Raw genomic sequence first — 19,716 nt, 5'->3', positions numbered from 1 at the left:
AAACTATTGATTTGATTTATATAGCAAGCTTATTAAAATCATTATCAATTAATTTTTATTACACAAATTTCGAAATCTCGAAAAAAAAAGCCGCTTAAAATGGCGAGAAACTCCGAATTAATTCCAATGGATCAATCGATCCTGCCGCATGCTGGTATATCAAACTTATGAATGTATATTTCTCATTGATATTATTTAACAAGAGTTAATGCATTCATAAGAATGAGAGAAAAAGAAAAAAATAACAGGTTCCAGATTATTATAGTTTGTATTTTCTATAAATCAATATCTTATCGTGGGTCAGAACTAAATTACTATAGGCAGACTTGAAGTCCCATTTTGACTTTTAATGTTATTAGCACTTGTATTTTGGTTCTTCCCATTACCGATATTGGTCGGAAAGTTTCCCTTTTTCGCACCTTTTTTGGTAATTTTATTAGAATTGATGTTAATCGATCCATTATTTGGGGTCGGGTAATTACTATTTTGATTTGGTGTAGTGCTTGCAGCGTTGGTATTTTCGGAACTTGAGATCATTGGAGATGGTTTGTTACCCATATTAGGCGTGTTATTAGTTGATGATGGATTTGAACCTTTGATTTTAACGTTATTTGGAGGAGCCTCCACTTCATGACCCAACTTTATTTGTGCTAAATTTATTATAGGTAGAAGTTTGTTGTACCTTTCACAGTACTCATTTATACTTTGTTGTATTGTAGCAAGTCTTGTTATGATAGTTTGAAAAAACTCCTTTTGTGAATTGTCTTTGGGAGTAGTTGTTAGTGCTCTTAAAAATGAAGACATATCATTTCTTAGTATGTTAGTTTCTGCTTTTAGCCGTTCTATTTCTTCATAAATTAGCTTTGGGTCTATTTTACCGGATGTTATATCATCTATCTTTATCAGGTCTGGTAGTTTTGGTCTCAGATCATCGATAGTATCAAATTTGAACATGAAAAGCTGAATAGATCAATTTTATTCTGAGAATATAGTAGCTAAAGTAGTGATAGAACTTTATAATAGGATTTTGAATGTAGCGAAATAGGGTTGTTTTGAATTATAGGCTAATGCCAACTTGAGTTGTGGTATTTTTTTTCTTAGCATTCAGATTATTTTCTGTCGCACTGGATTTTACACACTGATTCAGCCGTCGCTCGAAGGGTAAGCCGAAGTTTTCTCATGAAACAAAAGTTTTTTCGTGTGTAATGGGAGTATGAGAGAAACTCAAAATCTGGGAACCTTTATCATTCACAAAAAGCATTACAACAATTATGATCCATTGAAATTCAAAGCATAATCACTATTTGTCAAATTTGATTTATGGACAATTGTTTAAAGTTTACTTTAAGAAATTATAACTTTTATGAAATCGATATAGAATATACAAATAATCTCAATATTAAATTTGATAATAATTCATCGACTTTGAAATCAATAGAAGAATACCCCAAGAAAGACGAATTTATGCCAAATAATATATCTAAAAAAGAAGACCAGGAAATAATACTGTATATATCTGATAAAAGTACAAAATACATACCACCTCATAAAAATAATAATAAGTCAAATTCACTAAATCAATCGAATAAAAATAAATATCAAAATGTGGACCAGAGTGAATTACGTACTACCAAAAATGGATCAATATCTAATAAGGATATCTCAATCATTGATGATGAAAAGATGGCAATGAGAAAGAAAAGGTTTGAAACTAATAAGCATCATAAGCAGGGGTCGGACAACTCACTGAATAACAAGACTAAAAAGTACGATTATGGATTGGTAAGTAGGGGTGACGATAATAGATTGAAAGAATCCCAATCTGAGAGAGAAGAGTTCTTCTTATATATTTTGAACAAATTCATTCGATATACGTCACAAAGCTCATCACAATCATTGTCAGAGACTATCGAAAAATTAAAAGAGTCAAATCCCGAAGATTTTGAAAGTGCAAAGTCGTTAAACTCACAGGATGATCAACAAACTCATCAAAAATCCGACGACGAAGTGATTTTGGAAATTCTATCAATGGATCTTAGAAAATTACGAGAAAGTTTGTTAAATATCCCTCCGTCCAAATTTCATAAAAAAGTATTTCTATTTTCAATTCGATTTTCAAATTATTTTGGACATTTCAAGACATACATCCCGAGTATAAACTATTTGATGAACTTTGAGAAACAATTAAACTTAACAAGGCTTGAAGTTGAAGAAATTGCTATTATTTTAATCTTGCATACGATCCATGTCAATAACGATGCACAACAATCAATATTCTACTACCACAAATACATACCTAATAGAGTGGACATTCTTCGAATTATAAGGTATTGGATTCATATCGATTATTATCAATGGATGAAAACATACAATACTTGTGAAAACTATACAATACGATCAATGATGAGTTTAGGTTTAAATAAAATTTTAAATAAGATGATACATATTGTCACTGCAAGCTATTATAATTTACATAAGGATGTTTTAGAGAGGTATTATCTACCGAAGGAAATGTCGTATGGAGATTTCAGTAAAAAATACAAGGTAAATTGGGTCTTAGAGGAGAATGGTAATGTGATAATACGAAGTCGAAGTAGTCGTAAATAGCTTTTAAATGAAGAATTTTACGGCCATATTAAGATGCTTTGGTTTCTGACAACTGATTTCATAATTTTGAGCTATGATGCATGCAATCATTGCAAAACGATTGTGAAGTGCATGTGATGGAGCTGATTGGCAATCAACACACTGCATTCAGCATGTATAACGACCTTCGAAAACATTTAATTAGTTCGATCATTGCTTAGTATCTGAGTAGCAGAATTTTGTTTTTCAATTCAACTTTGATTCACAAATTTTACCTAATGTAACAACAGATCTTTTTCAGCATTTTGTTAAATACCTAAAAAAAAACACATTTGACATCTGTTCATAAACAAAAATCCATTCCTATCCAGCGTGGCAAATATTGCCCTGTTTGGTTATCTACTCTTTTGCAACTGAACGGGATTGAAGTTAATGAGTTTCATCTTCGATATGCTTTGTATCTTGTAAATTCGAATCCTTCACAAGGTCTTCTCGGATCTCATGGCTACTAGTGTTTCAAATTTTAACAGTTTGAATCTCTCATCCTAGGCTTCATTGTGTTACAATGAGACTACTTATATACGGATCTATCACTATTCGTGAGCATGATATAATAGATCAATAGGATTTGTGCTAATTACGACCAAATGAATCACGTTACTACTACTCTTCATTACAAGTTCATTGAGGTAATGGGCGTTAAAGAAATATTACAAGATAGCACTAACCACCCTACATAATTCGGTGATCAGAAACTTCACAGATCGGTGCAATATAGTCATTAGTTTATTAGGAACTTTATTTAATTATTAAATTCACCTTTCTTAAGTATGATAAAGTTGATCATTTAGCTGCTAATAATTGAGTGAATTCTTGGATATCAATTTCTCCATCGTTATTAGTATCAGCTTCTTTTATCATTTGATCAACATCGGCGTCAGATAATTTTTCTCCAATTGAAGTTAAAACGTGTCTCAATTCAGCAGCACTAATTTTGCCATCACCATTTCTATCAAATACTTTGAAAGCTTCAGCAATTTCAGCTTCGGAATCTGTGTCTTTCATTTTTCTAGCCATCATTGTTAAAAATTCTGGAAAATCTATGGAACCATCTGAGTTAACATCTACTTCATTTACCATATCAGTTAATTCACTTTCTGATGGGTTTTGACCTAATGATCTCATAACTGTACCTAATTCTTTTGTTGTAATTTTCCCATCACCATCTTTATCGAATAAGGAAAAAGCTTCTTTAAATTCAGCTATTTGCTGTTCTGATAATTTTTCAGCCTGATAATGAGATGTTAGTATTGATATATGCATTGTTTTGATTTAGAAATTAGTTTATCTATAAGGAGTCATTGATCCTTGATTTTCATGAATATTACATACCATTGTATCTATGATTTGAAGATTTGCAAGCTTGAGGGTAACCGGCAAGACTTATAAAAGATGAATTAAATGTATAAGATAGACTTATTGATTATGAAATTCTATGATAATAATTGATCTATTTTTAGTGTTTAGTATTACGTCTCTTAAATTACCGCTACCAAATTGTTATAACTTTTGTACTCATAGTATTCTATCTGCGTAAATCTAGATAGGTGAATTTACACTACCTTATAGACTCTTATGAATTAATATAAAACTAGTTTAAAAAGAATCACGTCTTTTTGCAACCAATTTTAATATCCTTATAGTGCATTAACTCATTTTTATATGAAAAATAATAATGGTGAACAACTAACAAACAAAAGTGATACCAATGATGTTGAATCAGAAATACCTAAAGACACTGACGATGATAATGAAGATGATTTTGGAGACAGTCAATATCTGATTTTTTTAAAGTCATTAGACAATGGAAAATTAATAAATCATATTAATCGTATAAGTCAATCTCAGACCCAACCTCAAACTCAAACTCAAACTCAAATCAAAAGATCAAACGAAAGTCCGGAATTAAAGCAGCATTCATTTCAGGAAAGTTCTACTCCGAAAAAACTACCATCAATCTTAACTTCAGTCAGTTCAGATCCCTTTGATGATGATTTAGATATCAACATACTTAATAATGAGGTAATAAATGGAATAGACAATAGAGCATTATCAAATCTTACTAGTAAAAATCCCGAAATTGTGCATAAAAATATAAGCGCAGAACTCACGAAAGGCATTGAACCAAACAACGATCAAAACAAACAAGTTTCAGAATTAAGCGACTCGGAATCAGAAAGTGATAAAGATGAATCTGCTATTGGTAAGCTACATGAATTTGGAGATTACAAAACATATTTTGATTCTAAACATATGAAGCAACAACGTCAAGATGAAGCATATGTTAAGTGGGATAAACAAAGAAGAAAGGATCAAAATTTAAGTCTGCAACCAACTACTATTTTCAAAGATTGCGCTATATTTGTGAATGGACATACGAAACCTTCAATCAATGAAATTCATAGATTGGTGATACTTCATGGTGGTAAATTTTTGAGTTATTTACCAAATAAGTCAAGTGCAACGCATATTATTTGTGATAGATTGACTCCAAGAAAAAACGTTTCATTCAGAAATTGTAGGGTTGTCAAAGCACAATGGATTGTAGATTGTGTTGAGGCAAAAGAATTGTTAGATTGGCAAAAATATAGACTTATTTTGGATGTATCCTACGATCAAAAAAGGCTAACATTTGGCAACAACAACAAGAATGACGAAGATGTGGATGGTAAAGAAGTAATTTATTCGGGTAACTGTGCTGAATATCAGACCAGAGCTGAAAATACACTTATAGCACTAAATGGTGGTGTCATAATTCAACAAGGCAACGACAAGATGTTGAATCGAATAGATGAGGATGATGAAGAAGAAATTCAGTCAACTTTGTTGAGACACGAAGAAAACATTTTGGAGAAACTGCAAAAATTGGAATCACTGCAAGAATCAGCAAATTATGATGACGTCGAAGATTTTCCTGTTCTTGACAAAATACCTACAGAAAATGATAAAGGGGTCCATAAAGTTCGAGGTAAATTTGTATTGGATGCTAGACATCCTGATTTTTTAGCTGGTTTTTTTGCAAATTCTAGGTTACATCATTTAAGTATGTGGAAGTCTGATTTAAGATTGAAATTTTTGAAGAGAATTATTAAAGAAAATTTACATAAACCTAAGCAAGATGCATTTTCTGGAGTACAAAAGAATCGAAAGAAAATTATAATGCATATTGATTTCGATTGCTTTTTTGCAACTGCCTCTTGCTTGAAACATCCCAATCTTGACATTGAGAAGGATTGTATTGTAGTTGGTCACGGAGGTAACAGTTCAGACGTGGCTAGCTGTAACTATGTCGCCAGAACTTTTGGTATCAGAAACGGTATGTGGTTACAAACTGCTCGAAAATTGTGTCCAAATTTGAAACTTATAGACTATGAATTTAATGCATATGAAAAGTTTTCTGGGGAGTTTTACAATTATTTGGTGTCAAGCAAGTATTTTGATACAATATTTCCAGTTTCAATTGATGAAGCTTTAGTTGACGCTACCTCATATTGCAATTCGTCTGAAAAAGGTATTGAAGTTGCAATTGATGAATTAAGTACGTTAATTCGAAACCATGTTTTTCAAATAACTCAATGCCCGGTTAGTGTTGGTGCTGGTCCAAATGTCTTACTAGCCAAAATCGCTTTAAGGAAAGCAAAACCGAACGGTCAATATGCCGTATTTCAAAATATAGATGATATTATTTCATTAGTACCAGTGAAAGATTTACCAGGTTTTGGGAAAGGATTTTTAACAAAATTGGAACCAGAACTTGATAATTCTAGCCCAGTTATTAAAGATATCCTACCAATTACAAAGCCCAGATTAATACAATTACTAGGTGAGAAAACAGGAACTAAATTATATGAGTATGCTAGGGGAATCGATCAGACAAGTATTGAAATTGATACTTCAAATCCTGAAATGGTGTTGGGAAGAAAATCAATATCCGTAGATGTTAATTTTGGTATTAGATTTGACACTATAGAAGAATTAGATGACTTTTTTATCAGATTAGCAAGAGAGGTGTATAATAGAATGGTTAATTTAGGAATTATTGGGTCGACTTTGACCTTGAGACTAGCAAAGAGAAGAGAAGGTGCGAGTGTTATAACTGCAAAGTTTCTTGGATTAGGTGAAGTCGATTTTGTTAATAAAAGTTCAAGATTAGGTGTAGCTACGAATGATTGGGGTGTTATTGGTAATGAAATAAAAGTTTTATATCGAATGCTCAATATACCAGTGAAAGAATTGAGAGGGATCTCTATCAGTATAACTAAATTAAAGGATGTTGAGTCATCAAAGTTATCAAAACAAATGACGTTACCGTTTGCGAAGTCAATAAATACCGGACTGCCGGTGCAAGTTGGTAAGCACATGCATGTCATTTATAGTACTAAAGACTCAGACCTGAATGTCTCACCAAAACTTGACGCTTTTGGAACACCAATATCTATTAAGGATACGAACCCGTTTGCACAATCACCTGCCAGGTTAGCTTCAATACGACCAAAAGAGCAATTAATTTTCGATAAAGAAGATATTGCTAGAAGAAGAAACAAATCGAATGTCACAAAACCACCACCACCGGATCAGTTTGAAGACTTGAATCAAATTGATTGGGAAATGTTCGATGCCCTACCGCTGGATATAAGACGTGAATTAAAAAGTGAACTTATCAGGAGAGGTATTTTACCAGAAGAGAAAAGTAGCCCTCAAAAAGGCAAATCATATTTACAACAGGTTTTTCCTAGTCCTGGGGGTGAATCTAAATTCGTGAGAGTTCGGGACTCTCCAGGTAAATCACCATCAAAATCACCTCATAAGAGAAGACAAACTCCAGCTGCATCACCAGTGAAAAAACAAAAACAAACTCCAATTACATCACCAGTGAAAAAACAGAAACAAGATCCAATTTATGAAGACTCTCAATCGTATGATACATCTTTGATTAACCAGTTACCTTCATCTATCAAACAGGATGTTTTAAAGGATATTGAATATAAGAAAAAAATTCAAAAGTTTGATTTATTACCTATGAGAGATAAGATAAATCAGAAGATAGAGGAATCGAAAGTCGAAGTAGAATCAATTACAATGAACTGGATATCCCACCAACCAAAAATTCTAAATTTACCTTCATTCTTAAACAACAAAATCAGCACAAGACAACTCCGTTCTAAAATTGAGGAATGGGTGTCTACATCACTAGACCAACAAGGTCCTCACATAGAAGATATTAAATATTTTCAACAATTTTTAATTGAAATGACGGAACGCGGTCAATCAAGTAGAGCTATATTATTAATTCAATATATTAGGGACTTGTTAGAATATCATAGATCAATTATTAAGTTTCATGATGAATCAAATACTCAATATTCTGATGGTCAAAATACATTCTACATGCTGGGAATTGATGATTGGGAAAATCAATTAGATATATTACATAACGTTTGTAAATGATTCAGGCTTAGCTGGAGATTTTTTAATCTATGCTACAAATATTGACAAAAATTCAACCTCTTAGGAATGTAGAAATAGTTGATAAACGTTCAACAAATATACTCTTACTTATTAGATCTTTGCTGATCTTGTGAGACATACTCAAATCTGAGATCTGATCAAATCTGTAAATACGAGATCTGAAGCATATCAAAATTGCTGAAAGGCCCAAACTCATCGATTTCGAACCCGGACGTTTGCAAAAACGTGCCAATAAACTTCGATACCTGTGCTTGTTTTAAGCTAATGAAGTATTTGACATATTTTCATGGATTGAGAATACAAGATCTGCCGATGATTAACACGTAGAATAACTACATAAACAATCTTTTCCTTGATGAACAAGAGAAGACTAATATGGCTTGATTCATGTCCAGATGGAAAATTGAACATTCAGTCAATCAAAAAATAAGTGTAAAAAGTTTAATCAATTGTGTTGCAAAATTAAATGAATTAGTTTGTTTTGAATTTAATATATGAAACATATCTTTATCACCAATTCAAATTTACTCACAAGAATTACAGATGAACTTCCTTCAAATGAAACTAGGCAATCTTTAGTTCAGGGGTTGATTCAAGCGTATGGTTTGTTAGAATATTGTGAAGTTATTGACGTTGAACCAATTGAGTACAAGGAGTTAACTTTATATCATGATTCAAATTTCATAAGACAATTATGTATTCCAAGAATTGAAACTGATCAAAAGTCTTCTGAATTTGATAATCTCAAAAATGAATTGAATAAGTTGTTTGATGACGTTGAAGATATAGAATACGAGGAAACCAGAGTTGATAATGATGATTTATTCGGTTTATCTCATGATTGTTATCCATTTCCATTCATGCGTTATTATATCAATTTAACAGCTGCTTCAACAATTCAATTGTTTACAAAAGTACGTGAATATGTTAAATGTCAACAAGATCAGCAAGTTAAAAAACGAGTAATTGGTCTCAATTGGTATGGGGGTCGCCACCATTGTCACAAATCAAAAGCATCAGGTTTTTGTTATATTAATGATATTGTATTGGGCATTTCAATTATTAGAAGGTTAACATCGAAGTCTCGAGTCTTCTATTTAGATCTTGATCTTCACAATGGTGATGGAGTTGCAGAAGCTTTTAAATTCTCATCAAAAGTTATAACTTGTTCTATACATAGATATGATGTTGGATTTTATCCTAATAGTGGTGGATTAGAGGAATCACGTTTTGGAATGTATAATATACCTACAGACAGAGGGCTTACAGATGAGAATGTGATGTGGATTTTGCAAAATATAGTCATCAATTTGATTAATAAACATGAGCCAAACTACTTAGTCATTCAAACCGGATGTGATGGTTTAAGCACTGATCCTCATAAGGAGTGGAACTTAACTATGAGTGGTTTTGATAGTGCCCTACAGTATTTGATTTCGAATATCAGCATTGATATTCCTATTATGATATTAGGTGGAGGCGGTTATAACGACACAGAGACAGCCAAATGTTGGACATATCTTACCAAATCTTTAATAGGCTCACCCATCCCAAAACGTTTGGTGGATGAAGCGAATGAGATTCCAGAGCATACAATGATAGATCACTACGAGAAAGATGGTTATAGGTTTTGGACTGATCTAAATTCCAGTCCTAGTAAGATGCAGAATCAAAACGATCTAATTAAGTTGCAACAAATAAAGGATTATATATTGTCTATTACTTGACTTTTTTTATTGTTTATTACCAAATTTTGGTTTCAATACTCTAGCCCAATTTTCATCCCATCTAGATTTACTCTCATTTAAAGCTCCATCTTTCAAAGTTCTTAAAAGCTCATCATTAGTGAAAACTGATTTTATCGCTCGAAATAACTCATTCGAGCTTGATTTTTTGACAACCAATCCATTTACTTCATCCTTGACTAATTCAGATATGGCAGGAAAGTTCAAGGATACTACTGGGATACCAGATCCAAAGAAGTCTACAATTTTCATAGGCAAATCTATACCACTTGAAGATGTATGTAATGAGACACCTAAATCTGCTGTTGCTAGTATTTTTGGATAATCTTCTGAACTTAACCAGGATGTACTTATAATTACTTTTGACGAAAATGATAATTTATCAACTGTTTTAAGAAATTCTTCTTTCATTGGTCCTTTTCCTGTAACAATCAAATAAATCGGGGGAGTTTCTGAATCCGCTTCATATTTTTTCAATGCGTTCAACAAAAGGTTGAAGTCTTCATCTGGCGTGAAAGATGTAGAACTAACCAATATTTTCCTTTCAGGTAAATCATTCATATCTGTGAAAACCTCATGGTTGTAATTTCTGTCGGTTACAGCTATAGGTTGAAATTGTTTTCCTGGTCTGTCATAAAGTGTCACTACTTTAGATTTATTAAAACAGAATTGTTCAACCAAAAATTTCTTCATTTGTTTCGTCACAGTTATATTTAAATTAGCAAATTTTCCCAATATTTCCTCATATTTTCGAACAATTACAACAAATGGGTTATTCAAGTTTTGATAACGTAGATTCAAGATTGTGTAATTCAAATTATGCCAGTCTATTATTATCTTCAACTGGTTGTTTATTGTGTATTTAAATATCAAAATTATTAATAAAATTGGTATACAAGGGGGATTTTGAATTAAGACATAATCAACTTCTTTTCTTGTTTTCCACATAATCTTCCAAATTTGTATAATCTGAATGAACATTTTAAACCCTGCAAACACTATGAAAGGTAAATTCTTTTTATTCTTCAACACTTTAATCGGTATTATGTCTATATTTATATCATCAATAATTTCATAAGGTGGTTCCGACTCCACGTATCCGCATAAATTCACATTATAATCAATTGAACTGAAAGATAAAGCATGATAACATATTCTAGGTGAATGACACAAATCTCCCATCACAAAGATTGATATTGTTCTTCTTTTGTTTCTATGCTTCAAGTTTGTTTGGAATAAGTAGGGCATAATCTTATATGCTAGTATTGGTAAGCTTATATATACCGCTAGTAGATAATATAGCCATGGACCTGAGTATTGCCATATATGATCAAACCCTCTATACTTGATCACATCGACCATCTCGCAAGTTGATCTGATTACTAACGAATTAGCTTGATTTGATTGATAAAATGAGATCTTTATAAAAACAATATGAGACTGTTAGATCGCATCATTCTTACCCCAAAAATTTTAATTGGTGATAAATCGTACCAATTGGGTCACAGCAAATATCAAAAATTGTTGAAAATTATAGAAAGACCAAGCAAAAATTCGGGCACAACATTGCAATTATTAAGAGCACTGTAAAATATTAAACTTAAAATTTGGTGCTGTGGCCTAGTGGTTGAGGTCACAGTCGAAAAATTTGGCAACTTGTCCGAGTGGTTAAGGAGAAAGACTTGAATAGTTTTGTACAGTTCAAGGTATCTTTTGGGCTCTGCCCGCGTAGGTTCGAGTCCTGCAGTTGTCGTTTTTTTTTTTTTTTTCATATTCCAATATCGTTTGTTAGAGTTGAAGTCTGGCAATATGAGATTCTCGCAAGATTATATGGTTTTATGAATATTTTTACTATCGGTTATCACTTGAAATTAGCTTGAGTGATATTACATGTATTCCTATATGAAAAACAATTCATTAAAAAGTATATAAAATACTTTCAAATATCATAAAATTAACAGATATATATGTACGTAATAAGAAGTGGTGAGTTATACTACTGTGATAGGTAAGTACCATTGTAGTTTATCATAATCCATAACCTCATCTAATGTCGATTTCATTGGTAAATGATTGGTGTGGCTGTAACAACATCTTAATTTATCTCCAATAGTTCGATGAAATCTTTCGACGGTTGAAGTTCTTTTAGTCGTGGAGCGGAATAGGATGTGGATAATTCCTTCTGCTTTTAATAACTGTTGAAAGAGACTATGTGGATACTCCGATCCGATGCCAGCGTGTAATGCTTTGACTTTGATTTTGAATTTAGTGTTGTTTAAGGTTAACCCATTTTTGACTTTTTGATGAACTTCCTCCTTTGTATTGTTTTTTCAAAGAAATAACGAAAACATGTTTGCTAATGTCACATCCGTATCTTCAATTCACAAATGTAAATTAAAGATACATTTTGTCTTTTGTAAAAAATATATCTGAATGTAGATAGTTGAAACCTCATTTTCATTTGGTCGGCAGCTTTCTCTTGAACCTTTTGTGCTCAGTCCCTTAAGTTAGTTCTTTACGATACATTCTTCACGATCCGCTTTATCTGCCAATTATTTTTTTAGTTTGGATAGTCTAATTCAATCATTTTCTTTGAATATTCTGGTGTTGGATGAAGATGATTTTTATGAATATTATTCCATGATTTCTTCTTGATAAAGATGTGGTGTTTTGAGTAATTGTCTTTGATTTTGAGATTAGTGGTATCAGCCTCATAATGTAATGATTGTTGGTTGTTGGAAATTTGTCCTACGTCTCTCAATTCGAAATCATTGATTAAATTGTACTCTACATTGGTGAGTATAATAGCTGATCGTCCCGGGTATCAAATTTTTGAACCAGATATAGTTCAAATAAGAACTTCAAACTTGGACAAAGAACCACAAACATTATTAGTGTTCTTTATATAAGTTTGAGACTATCATATGTACTATATCTTACTTGAGTCTCATTGAATCTGTAGTATCATAATCTTCTATTGGATTCACGTCAATTTCCATATTGATGTAGTATTGTTGGTTGCACACACAGTGATCAGTGAACGATTCCAAATCATGAAATTAATCATGGATTGTCGAAAATAGGAATGTATGATCCAGAGTCAATGATTATTAGATTTTTTTTTCTGATTAGTGATGCCTTGCGTTGAATGAATCATCAAACTCATATTCATTACTTTTTTCCGGATCTTGAATGTCTATATTAGAAATATTCTTTGATTTAGTATGTTTTTGGAAACCAGAAAACCAAAACCTTTGGTTCCTTTCGTGTCTTCTCATATATATATATAAGCGTGGTTGCTTCTTACTTGAATGTTTCTACTTTTGTTTAACGTCGTCTTCCTCTTCTGAATCAACATCAGTATTTTCGTATTTGGTTCTATTTTTGTATCTAACATGATTGATCTTAGATTGCTTAAGGTCTTGATGATCTTTATAGAATATGTGAGGAGCTCTAAGTACTTTTGTCTAGTGAATCGATGTCTCTTTCATGAATATATACTCTTATCTTGATCTTGAAGTGCCCTTTATCCAAATTTGAAGTAATTATTTGAACTATATCTGCCTCCGAAATTTAACAACCACAACGATCAGCTATCTCTTTGACTCTTAAAACATTAGCCATAAAATTCTGAAAGTTGAAAATGCGTTTAAACCTTTACTTGCTAACCATTTTCCGACATTATAAAAGATCCGGTGTTTGTTATTATTGATTTTGGATTTCCTTTTGCAGTTTGAGCATTTGAAACATAATATTCAAAATCTGGAGCAGATGATAAAAATATCCGTCATTAACGAACTGCTCTGTTTTTTCGTCAAACCCGACTGGACTTGATCCTAATGATCTTTCAACAAATTCAGCAACTTCCCCTAAATTTTTTTTTATGGAAATCATGTTAAGTTTGTAAAAATAATCTACAGATCGTATATAAATTTGATTGGTGAGTATGGGAGTCCCCTCTTTGACTTTTTCTGATGGATTGTATGGCTTGTCTTCATTTTCTTTTACCAAATCATCAATGCCATCATTAAGACTTTGTACGTTGATTATTATCTCATTCCTCTAATTTTATATTTAAAAAAGCTAAGAAGTGGTTAGATGAATCAGAATAAAGTGATTGCATAAACAAATTGACAATTGTAATCCCAATGGTTTCTTTTGCTAATTTGCTAAAATTCCTTAATGAATTTACGATTGGATGTGGGATACTTCTAATTTCTTGTAGTTGCAACCATGAGGGTGAGGTGTTGTCGAAGTTGCTGACTTTTTTTGATTCAAGTTAATAAGTTACTACAAATTAACTCTCTACTTCTCTCATTATGTTAGTACGATGCGCCGCATAGAAAAAGTGTAAGTTTTTTTTTTTTTTTTCTTGTAATCAATATATATTTAAGCAAAACTATAAAATTATAAACTTAATTTACGGGTCAAGGTGCTCTAAGTTGCCACTTGCCCAATAAAAAATAAGATAAAAAATGAAATCTTTATAAAAATAATATGAGACTATAAGATCGCATCATTCTTACCCCAAAAATTTTAATTGGTGATAAATGGTACCAATTGGGTCCACAGCAAATATCGAAAATTGTTGAAAAATTATAGAAAGACCAAGCAAAAATTCGGGCACAACATTGCAATTCTTTAAAGCACTAAAAAATAATAAACTTAAAATTTGGTGCTGTGGCCTAGTGGTTGAGGTCACAGTCGAACGACTTGGCAACTTGTCCGAGTGGTTAAGGAGAAAGACTTGAATAGTTTTGTACAGTTCGAGGTATCTTTTGGGCTCTGCCCGCGTAGGTTCGAGTCCTGCAGTTGTCGATACAATCATGTCCATAATGATTTTTTTTTTGGATTTTGGAATATGGTCTCTAAAACATATTTCACAATTGACTTCCTTGTGGTCAAAGAGTCTAATATATGATGCTAGTGGAGGGACTATTGATTTGAGTTATTACTTTTTAGAATGTCCAATGAATACTCAAATTATGGAAAAAGATCTTCTCGATTTATTTCAATTTGAGTTAATATTCAACTCTATTTCGATACTGATTAGCAGACTTTTAATGTAATAAATCATTGATTTGGTCGAAGAAATTATTCATCAAACCTTAAAATGCTCTGTTTGTTGATTCAGAATAGGTATAATAATAATCATTACTTATATCGTTGTGCTCAATATTCAATTTCACATCAATAAAATAAGCGCGATTTTCTACCACAAAATCATTCTTGAATGGAATGCTAATTTGAATACTGAAAGTAAAAACTTATATTTCACTTATCATCATTCATACAATCGAAACCAGTCTAAGACTTATATGAGGTATCTTTGTGTATTATTCATAAATTATGGTTGATATACGACCAAATTTAAATAATCTGTCAATTAAATCTTCTTCGATATTGCATAATTATACCATGCCAACATTATTGAATCAAGATGATACGTCAACTACATCGTCCATAAAATTTAATCAATTGAAAGGTTCAATTCCTTCTCATAATCTAAAATCAACAATAGTTTCTTGTTCAAACACTCCATATGTATTCTTATATGGAGGTTTTGATGAAAATGATGCATTAGATGGAAATGTTTATTTGTTAAATATAGAGACGATGGAATGGGAAATTGATAGAAAGAATGGAGTTGAAGGATTGTATAGAGAGGGTCATCTGGCTGTATATGTCAATAATGGAAACGTATTAATTTTTGGTGGGCTACCGTTTGACGATGAAGTATTTGACAATAACCAACACAATCATAATAGTAATTCCACTAGTTTCAACAAAGACAGTTTGATGATGATATATAATGTTTTCGACAAAAAATGGATTGGCCCACCTCCTTTTGCTTTGAATAATGCTCCCAAATCAAGATCACGTCATGCATGTTGTTTAAGTGAAGACAATTCTAAATTATTTATAAGTGGTGGAATAGTGAAAACAAATCCAGTAAGCGATTTATACTGCTATGACTTAACAACTGGTTCATGGTATGGCCCTTTTCTGTTTGTTCCAAGATTCGATCACACAATTGTTTACAACAATGATAGAATTTATTCATTTGGTGGATTAGATAAAGATATGAATCACGTAAAAACAATTTCGTATTTTTCATTCAAGGATAACTCAATTGCTGAAATTTCAATATCTAATTTGATCACAAATAATTTGAATTATTTGCATTATGATTTATTTGTTTTACATTACAAGAAGGAACAAGGCTTGGTGTTATTCGTTAACTTACCAACTTGGAATTCAAACAGTGGTGTTGATATAATGAGTATGAACTTGAAAACTTTTGAGGTGGAAGTCTTGTATAGTCAATTGGACTTACAAAATTTCATAAATGATGATACTAATGGAGTAATAAATCTAATGGACAAGAATACGATAAAGTACACTTGGAACTGTGCCTTTATTAGTGATGATGGCGTATTATTCGTCTTGGGTAATCGAAAACGCCAATTTTCTCAGCTATTTGGTAACGTGATAACAAACAATGGCAGTATTGAAAGTGAGTCTGATAGATTTATAATTGATCAAGAACCATCCGAAGAAGACGATGAGCTAATGGATCTGAGTAGCAAATTGTCCAATATCATTAGAATTGATTTGAAAGGTGTAGCTAAAAGAAACCCCACACATAGTTTATCACAAGATTTAGAAACGTTATTCAATTCAAAATTCGAAACAGATTTTGAAATCATAACGTTAAAAGATGAAGAATCAAAGTTTAAATTTGATAACTCCGAGCTTAATCATGAGACAAAAAGTATCAAGGTCCACAAATCGGTTTTAATTGCAAGATGGCCACATTTTAAACGAATGATTTTTAGTGGAATGAATGAAGAACGAGAATCAAAGGTTATGATACCCGAGACATATTCAAAAACTGAAGCATTAATCTATTATTTGTATACTGGAAAGTTGAGAATTCAAGATCATCAATTCAAAATTTCAGACTTGTCAGGGTTGTTGGTGATTGCAAATTTATATCAACTACAAGATTTCAAGTATTTGCTATTATCAGAGTTATATCCACAATTTGATAAATTTCAAAGAAATTTCAATAATAACAAGGACAATGATATCACAGAGCTATTACAATTATGGAAAGACCTAACTTTATCTAATGAAAGTCTATTCAATACTAAAGTCTTGAACCTCATTAAATCTAAATGGAATCAAATAATTAAATCAAAAACATTCTTAAATCTAGATAAAGTTGATATCATCAAATTGTGTCAAGATACGAATGATTTACTTGTTTCACCTTTGATACCGGAGAGTCAAATGTGTATAAGACAAGGTTTTAATTTGCAAAACAACAGCCAACCCAATTCTGGCACTTCAAGTAATCCAGAGACTCAATTTACTCAATCTTCAACCATTTCTGAATTAAAATCACCAAGTCGAAACTCATTGGCCTCCTTAGACTTGACTAATAATCCAGACACTCCAATCCGAAATACAAATTCACCGTTTTTGATTGACTCGCCGGCGAATCCATCAACTACATAGACAATTACAAATAATTACTATTAAAATAAAGACCAAACTCAAATATGTTTTATTTAAAAATTGTCATCTATCAAACTATGTAAAATATCTCCGATTGCTTCAACTCCTTCTTCAACTCCATCTATTATATCACCTAGTATCTCTCCAAATCCCTCATGAGCTTTTGTAGTTTTAACTGAAACAGTAGTCAGGGTTGCTGCTTCAAATGATGATTGTGTAATCGTAGGTATGAAATCACTTGGTTTGGGTAAAGTTTGAGATTCAATAGTTGTCTTTTGCCCTTCGTCTAAAGAGCTTTTGGGGTCATTATTTACATCCGCTGGCTCCGGATTATTCTTTAGTCTCCACAACTGATCGTAGGTTGCATTATTCTTAACTATATGATCCACCTCAAAATCCAAATTAGGGAATTGCAAATCATCATGCCAATCATTAGGTAATTTATCTTGAAATAGTAGACTTGCTATAGTTCCGTTATTTTCAGCAGGATTTAAATCCAAAGTGTCGCAAACTATGTTATAAAAATCAGTATTTTTAAAAGGTTTAATTTTTTTATTCTTGAAATTTTCAACAAAATAGGGACCTGAGCCCAAAAATATAGCTCTCATCAACAAATGTGTATTATCATACCCATGTACTCCTTTTGGTTTATAGTCATGCTGCATTTTATCCATTTGTTCATGAGTTGTTATCACGTATCCTACATCTGGAAATATCCATATTGGAGCTAGTCTATAGTTAAATCTATGATCATTTAATTGACCTCCAAGCTTAAACTTTTTAGGTATATTCTCTCTCGTGTAAATGTTGTAATTCTTAGATAATTTAGGGTCAAGTTGATTGATTTTCGTATTCAATTCTATCACAACATCCTCCACTTTCACATCGTCTTTTGGTCTTAAGCCTATCAATGGCCAGCCATCAATGTGCTCAATTTTATTAAGATCCACCAAATCATCAAGATAGATTAATCGATCATTTGATGTAGGTGACATTCCATGATCACTGACAACGATCAAATTTACAATATTCTGCAAATTTCTTCTTTCTAATTCAGTTCTCATTAATTGAAGGAAGTCATCAACATAAGTTAAACTTTGAGTTAAATCATCACCTGATATTCCATATTTGTGACCATATTCATCAACTGTTGGTACATACGTTAAAATCAATTCTGGTCTTGTTTCAATTTCACGATCTAACCAACCCATAACCCTGTCAACTTTAAGAGATAAAACCTCAGAACCATTGAATTTATCATAATCAGTTTCTGGTCCAATAGTTGGAACTTCAGAGCCGGGCCACATATGAACTGCTGGTTTAACATTCTGACGTTTGGCAGTTTGCCATATTGGTTCTCCACCTTTCCAAAAATCTGGATCTAATCCACCAACTTTCGGATCAGTATTTATAAATTGTTTTTTTAACTGAGGATCCCAAAATGTATTTCCAACAATACCATGCTCTGAAGGATACAAGCCAGTAACCAACGTCCAATGATTGGGGAAAGTCAGTGATGGAAAACTGGGTATCATATAAGGAGATCCATAATCTTGTAGTAACATATTATGTAGTGTAGGTGTGTCATGAATATTTATATAATGAGGATGAAAACCATCTAAAGATATCACAATAGTTGTTTTATAAAATTCATGAGTCGAGTTTGAAAATATAACTCTTCCTTTTGAATTTGTACTTTGATTTGTGAAATTTACTGGATTCTTTCTAGTGAATACTAGAATAAAAACTGAACTTGCAATTAAAACTAATATAAACCCTCCTAAAAGTGTTCTATTTCGTACTTTTCTCTCCAAAAGTTTCAATCTATAATCTCTTAAATCTATTGGAGCTTCTTCATCTAGTTCGTTAAAATCATTGCTGTCATCTTGAAACCTATTTGAAGAATCCGATGTATTGACCATTTCGTATTGATTTTTCCGATTAGAACTACTACCCAATAATGATTTTAATTTGTTTATCAAATTTGGTTTATTACCACTTTCATCATCCTCTAGTGGATCAAAAAATGCATTTACATCATGATTGTAGTATTTGTTATTTTCACCTTGGTGGTGATTGGTATCCTGTTCTGCAAAAATTATATCATCTTCTGGGTCGTCCAAATCAGTTACAGGCACATCTACAGTATGTGGCGTATTATAATTCACAGACATATATTTGATTTGTAGCCAAAATTTGAAGGTTGATATGAAATCTTCTATTGATAACTAATAGTAAGTCCATACTCAATATTAAGAGTTAAGATAAAGTAAGATAAAGTAATTCTTCCGAACTCATGCAAAAGTGCAACCGCTACCAACTTTTTGACTTT

At 31.9% G+C, this 19,716-nt stretch overlaps 9 protein-coding genes across 9 annotated transcripts; 4 read left to right on the top strand and 5 right to left on the bottom strand. All coding sequences in view use genetic code 12, as the record gives it.

Moving 5' to 3' along the window:
- Positions 1-306: 306 nt before the first annotated feature.
- On the bottom strand, positions 307-954 carry MED3 (Med3p; the record flags this gene model as incomplete). The annotated part of the gene is made up of 1 exon (XM_051755732.1): positions 307-954. The coding sequence occupies one exon, from the start codon at positions 952-954 to the stop codon at positions 307-309; it is 648 nt and encodes a 215-aa protein (XP_051616225.1).
- Positions 955-1,320: 366 nt separating this feature from the next.
- KGF55_001183 (uncharacterized protein) lies at positions 1,321-2,607 on the top strand (the record flags this gene model as incomplete). Its single annotated transcript, XM_051755731.1, has 1 exon — positions 1,321-2,607. One exon carries the CDS (start codon positions 1,321-1,323, stop codon positions 2,605-2,607), a length of 1,287 nt encoding a protein of 428 aa, XP_051616224.1.
- An 822-nt stretch (positions 2,608-3,429) lies between these two features.
- Positions 3,430-3,981, bottom strand: CMD1 (calmodulin; the record flags this gene model as incomplete). Its single annotated transcript, XM_051755730.1, has 2 exons — positions 3,430-3,876; positions 3,979-3,981. The coding sequence occupies 2 exons, from the start codon at positions 3,979-3,981 to the stop codon at positions 3,430-3,432; spliced, it is 450 nt and encodes a 149-aa protein (XP_051616223.1).
- A 327-nt stretch (positions 3,982-4,308) lies between these two features.
- KGF55_001181 (deoxycytidyl transferase) lies at positions 4,309-8,094 on the top strand (the record flags this gene model as incomplete). Its single annotated transcript, XM_051755729.1, has 1 exon — positions 4,309-8,094. One exon carries the CDS (start codon positions 4,309-4,311, stop codon positions 8,092-8,094), a length of 3,786 nt encoding a protein of 1,261 aa, XP_051616222.1.
- Positions 8,095-8,609: 515 nt separating this feature from the next.
- Positions 8,610-9,842, top strand: HOS1 (histone deacetylase; the record flags this gene model as incomplete). Its single annotated transcript, XM_051755728.1, has 1 exon — positions 8,610-9,842. One exon carries the CDS (start codon positions 8,610-8,612, stop codon positions 9,840-9,842), a length of 1,233 nt encoding a protein of 410 aa, XP_051616221.1.
- Positions 9,843-9,848: 6 nt separating this feature from the next.
- On the bottom strand, positions 9,849-11,108 carry ALG1 (chitobiosyldiphosphodolichol beta-1,4 mannosyltransferase; the record flags this gene model as incomplete). Its single annotated transcript, XM_051755727.1, has 1 exon — positions 9,849-11,108. One exon carries the CDS (start codon positions 11,106-11,108, stop codon positions 9,849-9,851), a length of 1,260 nt encoding a protein of 419 aa, XP_051616220.1.
- A 743-nt stretch (positions 11,109-11,851) lies between these two features.
- KGF55_001178 (uncharacterized protein) lies at positions 11,852-12,859 on the bottom strand (the record flags this gene model as incomplete). The annotated part of the gene is made up of 2 exons (XM_051755726.1): positions 11,852-12,068; positions 12,801-12,859. 2 exons carry the CDS (start codon positions 12,857-12,859, stop codon positions 11,852-11,854), a joined length of 276 nt encoding a protein of 91 aa, XP_051616219.1.
- A 2,350-nt stretch (positions 12,860-15,209) lies between these two features.
- On the top strand, positions 15,210-17,384 carry KGF55_001177 (uncharacterized protein; the record flags this gene model as incomplete). The annotated part of the gene is made up of 1 exon (XM_051755725.1): positions 15,210-17,384. The coding sequence occupies one exon, from the start codon at positions 15,210-15,212 to the stop codon at positions 17,382-17,384; it is 2,175 nt and encodes a 724-aa protein (XP_051616218.1).
- A 53-nt stretch (positions 17,385-17,437) lies between these two features.
- Positions 17,438-19,558, bottom strand: KGF55_001176 (nucleotide diphosphatase/phosphodiesterase; the record flags this gene model as incomplete). Its single annotated transcript, XM_051755723.1, has 1 exon — positions 17,438-19,558. The coding sequence occupies one exon, from the start codon at positions 19,556-19,558 to the stop codon at positions 17,438-17,440; it is 2,121 nt and encodes a 706-aa protein (XP_051616217.1).
- Positions 19,559-19,716: the final 158 nt, after the last annotated feature.

This window comes from Candida pseudojiufengensis, assembly GCF_024610245.1.
Source record: "Candida pseudojiufengensis strain CBS 10847 chromosome Unknown scaffold2, whole genome shotgun sequence".
NCBI classification, from domain to species: Eukaryota; Fungi; Ascomycota; class Pichiomycetes; order Serinales; family Debaryomycetaceae; genus Lodderomyces; species Lodderomyces pseudojiufengensis.
The sequence above is the reverse complement of the archived record's forward strand: the minus strand, read 5'-3'. Positions and strand labels throughout refer to the sequence as shown.